General features: G+C 44.1%; 2 protein-coding genes across 3 annotated transcripts; one reads left to right on the top strand and one right to left on the bottom strand.

Moving 5' to 3' along the window:
* Positions 1–2,080: 2,080 nt before the first annotated feature.
* On the bottom strand, positions 2,081–4,346 carry LOC133905554 (uncharacterized). 2 transcript variants are annotated; one of them, XM_062347373.1, is made up of 6 exons: positions 4,208–4,346; positions 3,655–3,868; positions 2,825–2,893; positions 2,663–2,738; positions 2,497–2,561; positions 2,081–2,416 (listed from the first exon to the last, which is right to left on the bottom strand). In XM_062347373.1, exons 2-6 carry the CDS (start codon positions 3,835–3,837, stop codon positions 2,324–2,326), a joined length of 486 nt encoding a protein of 161 aa, XP_062203357.1. In that variant the 5' UTR covers positions 3,838–3,868; positions 4,208–4,346; the 3' UTR covers positions 2,081–2,323. The 2 variants fall into 2 exon arrangements, with proteins under 2 accessions (XP_062203357.1, XP_062203356.1); XM_062347372.1 differs by having other exon boundaries at positions 3,655–3,853.
* Positions 4,347–4,999: 653 nt separating this feature from the next.
* On the top strand, positions 5,000–8,042 carry LOC133904480 (uncharacterized). Its single transcript, XM_062345996.1, has 5 exons — positions 5,000–5,256; positions 5,338–5,402; positions 6,064–6,117; positions 6,485–6,599; positions 7,921–8,042. The coding sequence occupies exons 1-5, from the start codon at positions 5,000–5,002 to the stop codon at positions 7,976–7,978; spliced, it is 549 nt and encodes a 182-aa protein (XP_062201980.1). The 3' UTR covers positions 7,979–8,042.
* Positions 8,043–8,545: the final 503 nt, after the last annotated feature.

The raw sequence follows: 8,545 nt of genomic DNA, 5'->3' as shown, positions 1-8,545 counted from the left end.
TCTGAATACCGGAATATCCGACGAGTTCAACTGGGTTGAAACCTTCTGCAACTCACTCGCTCTGACCTATTCTACTCACCGGATGCTCCGAGGATGACACGCCACTGAACTATCCGATGTTCAAAAAATATTAGCTGAGCTATTTTTTGCTATCAACACAATGCTCTACAGTGTATAGCATCGGGCAGGAAAGTTATGGTAGCATCGAGGGTGCTTTTTGCTAAGCACCGGGCAGGGAAAGTTATGGTAGCATCGAGAGTGTTTTTTTGCTAAGACTACAGTAGATACTTTTTTAAGGCACTTACACCCCGCACGAATACGTATACACATCATATACACACGCTAGAAATAGATTAGAGATCTAGACCGTCGATATATAAGCACCCAATTTACTTAACGCGCAAGAGATTCAGGAATCGAACCCGCACGGGCGACGCCACAGCTGGGCGCACAGCCACCGCACCACTGTGGCATGTTTTCTGCCACAGTTGATACTCCAGTATAAAGATGGCCAACTGGGTCATGCTTATTGGGCCGGTCCGAGGCACGGTACTGTAGGCACGGCCCAAGCACAGCCCAGGCACGAGGGTAGACGGGCCGCGCCTGCACGGCACGGCTAGCCGGGCCATGCCTGGGCCGACACCTTGGCACGATGGGCCGGCATGGTATGGCCCGGTTTAGACGGGCCGGCACGAGCACGGCCCGGGCACGGGCACAACCCACCTCGCCCCGCACCGGCCGTCCGTCCCGCGCCGGCTGCTCGCGCCGCCCGCCTCCGCCACGGCCGCCTGCCCCCGCGCGCCCGCCCCCGCCCTGGCTCGGTCGCCTGCCGGCCCTGCCTCTCCTCGCCGCCCGCCCCCGCCCCGCCCTTGCGTCGCCAGCCGCCTCACCGCCCCGCCCCGCCGGCCCCGCCCCGCCGCTCGATCGTGCCGCCCCCGTCGGCCCCCGCCAGCCCCGCCTTGCCGCCAGGTCGCGCTGCCCTTGCCCACGCCCCGGCCACCGGCCCCGCCCCGCCCCGGCCGTCCACTTGCCGGCCCCGCCCCGCCGCCCCTGCCCCGCCACTCAGCCCCAGCGCCCACCGGCTCGGCACGGCACGGTACTGTGCTTCACTGGCCGTGCCGTGCGCCAAGGGCGCATCACGCGGACCGGCATGGCATGGCCCGTTACAGTACCTGAGCCTATCGGGCCGTGCCGTAGCCGGGCCATGCCGAACCGGGCCCATGCCGGGCCGACACGACTGGTCCATTTGACCATCTTTACTCCAGTAGCCTGCGCTGGTCATGTCCTAACTCCTGAGGGGGTTGCGTGGTGACAGGGAGAGAGGCTGGTGACGAGGCGTGCTTACGTGTCGTGTGCTCTCCGATCTCCATGCCCGGACAGAAACTGCTCAGCGTTGGAGACAGAGAAATGAGAGAGAAGACAATGAATTTTTTTCTTTAACTAGAGAGTAGAGACATGTTGTGTGCGAGAGAGAGAGAAAAGTTGTTCTTTTTGGATATGGATGATGTGGTTGTGAGCTCGTGATTATCGTGTGCGCGCCCATGCTCAACAAAGTGATGTACAACTTATGATCCTTAAGTAAAATTGTTAACTGTTCTGTTTTAGAAAATATGTTAAGTATCTCTAGTAAATTTGTCATGTAAACTTAAGAACTAGTATGGTGATAGAAGCGTGAGAGTACAATTTCACCCACCAAGATTTATACATAACCTATGTACGCGTCGTCCTCGTAATGAAAAAAGAAATTATTTTCGTCCTGTTAGCGCAGCCTAACCGGCTGATAACCGTCTCTGTCTATGTTCATCTATTCGATCTGTCCGATAATCGGACAGTTATGGACCGCGCATCGAACAGCGTCCGGATTCTTAGCCCTGCTCGTACATAGGCTCATGCATGCTTGCTTGTCCACAAACTATTTCTGCCGTCGTTGGCAGCTATTTATGCCCATGGTAGATTGATCAAAGACCATGATATGCAAGACTCACTCTGATCCTATACATGATACCGAATGATCTGAATAATTCCTTGGGCAAATGTCTCGATTAGGATTCCACAAGCCAGAAACCGAACGATCTGCATCTAAGTATGACATCAGAACATGTTCAATTCATTCCATGGAGATGCCACAATCGCCAATCACACGCAACATTTCACCAACATACATCTCAAGTGGTTGTTGAGCCTTCAAAGGTATAATTCAGATTTCAGAACATTTTCGGCACATGACAGAAGTACCCCATCAGTTAAGCGCACCAGATCACAAAGCTTCTACCTGTATCTAATGACTAACTGCAATTTAACTATAAGAGCTCAGAGGCACCCATCACTGCGCATTGGAAGTTTTAGCCTCCCCAGCTTTGGATTTGATATAGCCTAAACCTCTCAGCTTCTCTACCAGCTTCCTCTCCGCAGCAGCCTGAGACCATGGACCCGTGAGTGTGAGATACAGCTTCAGGCTTCAGCAATTGTAATGCAGAGATGAGAAACTAAGATTACCTCAAGCATGGGGCTGTCTTTTGGAATGTTGCATGCCAGAACTATATTTAGGCCAGTCTTCAGCACTGAAACAAGAGGGGATGTTACTTTGCTGTTATTAATAAGCTACCATGAATGCTGGGTAATTACTTAATTACCAACAAAAAGTAGTACCTAAACGACGTACCTAAACGACGGGCCATGCTTGACCCGGTGTTATCAGATGTTCCTCCTAGTACAGAGGTGACACTCACTGTGTTACCCTGCAAGGACCATGAAGCATGGAAAAATGACAAAAAAATAACCAAACTATGGTATCTTTTTTAAGAGTATGACAACAACTACTTACCGGTCGAGTGGTTGCAGCAGCATATAAATGGCCAAACTTTGCTGTATTGCATCCAATCCATGCATAAATCTTCATGAAAATGGAAAAAAACTCAAACCTGACAACTCATAAATATTCTGTATACACCAATTGGAGCATGAGAACATAGCACATTGTAAACAAAGCTGAGGGGATTACATCCAAAATACAATGAATGTAGAGAACACAGCAATAAAACAAATTTGTCCAAACAAAATGAATATTTTAAGTCAATGATTAGAAGTACAGTAAGCATATTTTCATATCCTAATCATGGTATATAATAAACACTATGTGAAGCAACCTTGGCTCACAGGGACAATGTGGAACAGCCAAATGCTTAAACCGACATGCTTTCATGCCATAACAAGATATACAGGTATAGACTTAGAACTTCAGAGTCCACATTTACTGCTTTTCTAAATGAAAGTATAAGCTGGATAAACGTTTTTTCTATCACAATCATGACATAATAAACAGTATGTGAAGCAAGCTTAGCTCATGGGGGCAACGTGGAACGGTTAAACTGCAGCTGCCATGTAATGTTACAACAAGTATACAGGATACGCATAGAACTTCCAGAGTTCAAATTTAATTGCCTAACTAAATAGAAGTAGATATACATCTGGTAGAAATATCTTCCTATTATCCGGATGCCCATTATAGAGCACACAAAAATGTGATAAGATGAAGTCAATGAATACAAGTAGCATAGGCAATTTTTTAGTCATATTATGAATTCATGATATAATATGAGTTTACACGATTTTCAGTTTTTGATACTTCTATTGGAGACACGAAACCAAGTTTACCTGTTTAGAGAACCTTATTATCTGAAAATGAAGTGTGACGTCATGAAGGTCCTCTGTGAAACAAGTGACTTGCACGCCCCCCGTGGATGACTGATCACCTGAAGAATCAGTTTGGCTCTCTGTCCGGGTGTGTGAACCCACTGCCAAATCTGAAAAGCTTGCTCTCAGCTCCTCTGAAGACATAATGCACCCCTAAACTCTGAAACAAATAAAACTACTTTACCAAAATTAATTGAGATTGCAGGATGGATGGACCGAAATTGATTGAAAGGGAGAAGTGTAGTCATCTGATGGGGATAAAATCTTTTATCTTTCCCAAGCAGGAGGATGTTTTAGGGTGTGGGAATCTTCGTAGGTGACAGATGCAAGTAAAAAGTTGAAATCGTTTGCTGCAACAAGCCACACGGGTCATGCTCTAAAGCGCACAACGCATCGCCGCCTGGCAGAATCACAACTCCCGGCGGCGGCTTGAAGTTGAAGTCCACTACCACCTACGGACACGACGCACAGCAACAGCCAAGTACGCGCAAGCCGAACCTTGTGGATCCCTCACCTTTGCTTCCGGTTCTGGCCGGCGGCTCACGGCGCGGCCGGCCGGGCCCGAGACGAACGGCCGGCGAAGAGCGGCGGCGGCGCTTGCGTTTCGCGACCGGGAACTCGGGAATTGGGAGCGGTCGAGCGAGAGATCGGTGGCCCACTGCTTCTGGCTTTTCGTTGGGGCTGCGTTGCTGTGGGCTACTGGGCCGATTTGTTAGGCTCAGCTCAACCAGCCCATCCATCAGCTGTTGGAAAGACGATAGAAACATGCCAGCCTTCTAATGAGCATAGGAGTATATTATAAAATTTCAAAACACGTATATATTTGCAATCTTTAGATTTAAAAATACTAACTAAATGTATTTATGTTGCAACAAAGACATAAATATTGGACACAGTAATATTAAGCATAAACTTAAGTTATAGAGATATATAGACGTTATAGGAGCACTGCCGAACGAATATGTCGAGAATAATATCATAGTCCGATTTTAAATGTGATATGAAAAATGAGGAGGAGATTATTCGCTAATTTTTCTTCTTATTTTTTTTATTTATTTTCATTAGTAAAGCTGGTCATATATTCATAGTCGGTAACGAGGCAGGAAGACCGGAGGATTCGGATAAATGATAAAAATAGATAAATTATTTAAAATTTAGAGGTTTTTATTAGATGAGATGAGAATATAGAAAGAGGTGTCGTAAGAATCAACTTATTTTATACGGTAGAGATAAAAATAAAAAAATTCCCGCGCGGAGGGGTTCTCGTGGGCCGCTCAGTTGCGTGGCCCAAACCCAAAGCCGAGCAATGGGCCTCATTTTCGGTCTTTCTGCTCAAATTTCCGGCTCAGCACGAGCAGATTCGTCTTCAAAGCTTTCACCTTCGCCAAGGCCTCGCACCGATCCGGCGGACCGCCGCCTCCGCCTCCGCCCCCGCTGCTGCAGCCTCCGTCCAATTGGAAGCGAGCACCATGGCCGCGGTCGAGCAGCAGCAGCAACGCGGCACTGCGCGGGTCTCCTTGTCCGCCACCGGCTCCGGAAGGTTCGTCACTCCCTTCTGGAAAGGTTCACCTCACTGCGAGCTCATACGGCCCCTTCTCTCGTGCTGTTTCGCCGTGCTTACAGGTTGTTCGTTTTCTGGTGCAGAGAAGCACGAGAGGGATGCGAGGATGTACTGGGACATCTTCTACAAGCACCACCACGAGGACAAGGTTACACTTTTGGGCTCTTGGCCATGTTTCTCACTTGCCTGAAGTAGCTGAAGCTTTAGCTTGTGAAGGAGAGTAGTTGCATTTGGAATTTAGAATCTTATCAGATAGTATCATACAAGGTGGTAGGAAGGATGTAGGTTAGGAAACTACCTCAATTATTTGTTTATCAGCAATGCTATGTGCTAGCAGCCGGTGTTAGAGTACAAGTCTGAGCAGCAGAGTTTGAAGCAAGGATGCATGACCTAGCTCTTGCCACCAAAGTACCCTTGCCTTTTGTTCGCAGAGTTCCACTAATGATGATTTCTTGTATTTAGTATGCTGTAACTATCAATTGTGGGCTGGGTTATGCTTTCCTGAAACACGTAGTTGTGACCCTTGATGAAATTGCTCTACTAGTCCCGCCTCCCTTTAAATTCTGGTGACTGACGAAACCTTTTCTCCCCTATATCAATGGTATATTTCTCAATGCTAAAAAGGGATCTTCACGTAACTCTTACTGATAAAATGTTACATTGAACAATTTTGTGAACTTTTGGACCTTGGATTCAAATATGCTGGAGCAATTTATTGTCATTATCTACTTAAGTACTTTTCATGTCATAGATGTGTCCTTGTTTATATTTGTTTCGTCATGCATTTGATTTTGTGTCCTTCCATTTAGGTAGTTCTTCAAGGATCGACACTACTTGGATAAAGAATGGGGAAATATTTTGTGGTAAGCATAAGTAACAACAGTTTTTCCTCCAATTTTGTCATAATGTACACAAAGCTGGTATTACTGTGGAGAAAAGATGGTGGTTTTAGAGGTAGGATAAAGGCTGATATTGCATGGTTGTATCTGATAATCGAACTCATCAGGACTTATGATCATTAAAAGCCACAAGGAAATTTGAATATGAACACTCTTTGGTATGAAGTTTGGAAGTATCTGAATCTGTAAGGCAATCCACATCCAAATCAGCATAGAACTTGTGAGATTCCTCTCTTTCAATCAGTTTCAAACTATGTGTGATTATTGCATACCTGCATCTAGTAAACTTTGTTGCTATTTTCTGCTTGCATCTAATATGACTGGTGTTAAGTTCAATGCAGGTTGGTTGAGGAGTTGGAAACACAATCTTTCCGTTGCTTTCTACATATCCAGATATATTCGTTCATGCCTGTGATTTTTCTCCATGAGCTGTTGACTTGGTCAAGGTAGTTATCTATCAAATTCTCGGTACGAGCTGAACAATTGGTTCATGTGATTAGTGTTTCCCCCCCATTGATGTCATGTCACCATTGGCTGAATTGTTCATGCAGAAACACAAGGACTTAAGACCTGAAAAGATAAATGCATTTGTTTGTGATATTACATCAGAGCAATTAACTGAGAATATGGAACCTTCTTCTGCTGACATTGTAACAATGGTAACAATATGTGTGATTCTTGAAAAACATACTTACACAACCAAGAACAGTCCTGTATTTATGTCTCAATTCTCGGTAATGCAACAGATTGTGCTAATGTGTTGTTGCACTACCATGCATGTAGAGTCTACTTAGTTATAGGATCTTTTGCAACTTTCTTCAATAATATGTAAAGCAAAATCTTCAGCGATTCCAGAAAATATCACTATTCTAGAAACACATAATTCTTGTTATACAGAAACAAAATGGCATAAAGGAACTGGAGACTATGAGTTTAATTGTAGCCTTGATCACACTATCTCTCCTTGCATAGAGAGAACACACACATTGTTATCCTCATCTTATTCAACAAGAACTAAAGTGGATTCTTTTTCTTTCTCTCACTACTACAAAAGCTATTTTTCGAGACAGTTAGGTTTCATTTCTACATGCAGTTCGTAGGACCAACCGCCTAAGAAAGTGGCTGCGACCCCGTGCGGATGTGGACCGCCTGTGAAAACTAATTTCCACAGGTGGTTCCTTATGTGAACCGCCTGTGGAAATATCTCCATTTTCCCAGGCAGTTCATATAAGGAATCGCCTGTGGAAATGCTCTATTTTCCCAGGCGGTTCATATAAGGAACCCCTGTGAAAACGAATAATATAGTTTTGTTCTATTCATTAGATGATGTAGATTTGTGTTCTAATTTAGTTTTTAGAGATCAACTTTATCTACATCTAGACTTTTTTTTCATGATGGTCTAGAATATATTAGTTGTTCTAGGTATATATGAAGCTCAAAATACATATGAAGGTTTAATTATATGTTATTATAAATGGCTAGTTTTAATCTAGTGTTCTAGATAAATTTTGGATTTTTGGTATACAAACATAAAATTATCAATAACTATATAGTATTGAACGATAAGTTTTGAATTAATGTTTTCCCCTTATTTTTAGGTACTCATGTATATAATATAATGGTAATCGTTAATTACTTTTGGATTAATTATCATTTGTATGGTTCATTCATGCATGCATGCACGATAGCTCTATTTTTTTCGACGAAAAGCTCGGTTGCTCTCTTTTATTAGGTTGATTTGACATTAATTTACTTCGTACATTGTAGATGGATCGTGGCTGGATGTACAGTTCTCGTACGAACCAATGGTACCTTGATGGTGTGACGGATTTTCTGGCAGCTGCCGAGGAGGATCTTTTGGAGAAGGGTGTTGAATTTATATATTGTCCTTGTTGTGATTGTAGAAACGAAAGATCATTCCTTAGACAGAACGTATCCCTACAAATCCAAGCGCACTTGATTATTAGGGGCTTCAAACTGAACTACATGTGTTGGACCAAACATGGTCAAGAGCAAAATGTGTTACACTAAGACGTTGGTATCATCAAAGAACCCAAAGTCGATATAAGAAAAGAAGATGACGAGGATTTTGGTGCAGATGATGATGACTGTGGTGGTATAGATTGTATCAGATGCTATGCGATGCAAACGTGAACTTAAGTACTTAAAGAGACTTTAATAAATTCATGTTCTTGATTGAGGACTCGGAGAAACTGTTGTTCCCTGAATGCAAACCAGAATACACAAAGTTGTCATCCGTGCTTGAACTGCTTAAATTGAAAGCAAATGATGGTTGGTCAGACAAGAGTTTCATGGCGCTATTAGAACTCTTATCGAACATGTTTTCAGATGGAAACAAGCTGTCTCAATACATATGAAGCAAAGTAGGTTA

The sequence above is a fragment of the Phragmites australis genome, chromosome 22 (genome assembly GCF_958298935.1).
Source record: "Phragmites australis chromosome 22, lpPhrAust1.1, whole genome shotgun sequence".
Taxonomy (NCBI): Eukaryota; Viridiplantae; Streptophyta; class Magnoliopsida; order Poales; family Poaceae; genus Phragmites; species Phragmites australis.
The sequence above is the reverse complement of the archived record's forward strand: the minus strand, read 5'-3'. Positions and strand labels throughout refer to the sequence as shown.

Coding starts and splice junctions, on each gene's coding strand:
- LOC133905554 (XM_062347373.1), bottom strand. CDS start 3,837: ATGTCTTCAGAGGAGCTGAGAGCAAGCTTTTCAGATTTGGCAGTGGGT. Junction 2,894..3,654: donor TAATAAGGTTCTCTAAACAG/GTAAACTTGGTT, acceptor ATTTTCATGAAG/ATTTATGCATGGATTGGATG. Junction 2,562..2,662: donor AAGCATGGCCCGTCGTTTAG/GTACGTCGTTTA, acceptor CTCTTGTTTCAG/TGCTGAAGACTGGCCTAAAT.
- LOC133904480 (XM_062345996.1), top strand. CDS start 5,000: ATGGGCCTCATTTTCGGTCTTTCTGCTCAAATTTCCGGCTCAGCACGA. Junction 5,403..6,063: donor AGCACCACCACGAGGACAAG/GTTACACTTTTG, acceptor CCTTCCATTTAG/GTAGTTCTTCAAGGATCGAC. Junction 6,600..7,920: donor GAGCTGTTGACTTGGTCAAG/GTAGTTATCTAT, acceptor CGTACATTGTAG/ATGGATCGTGGCTGGATGTA.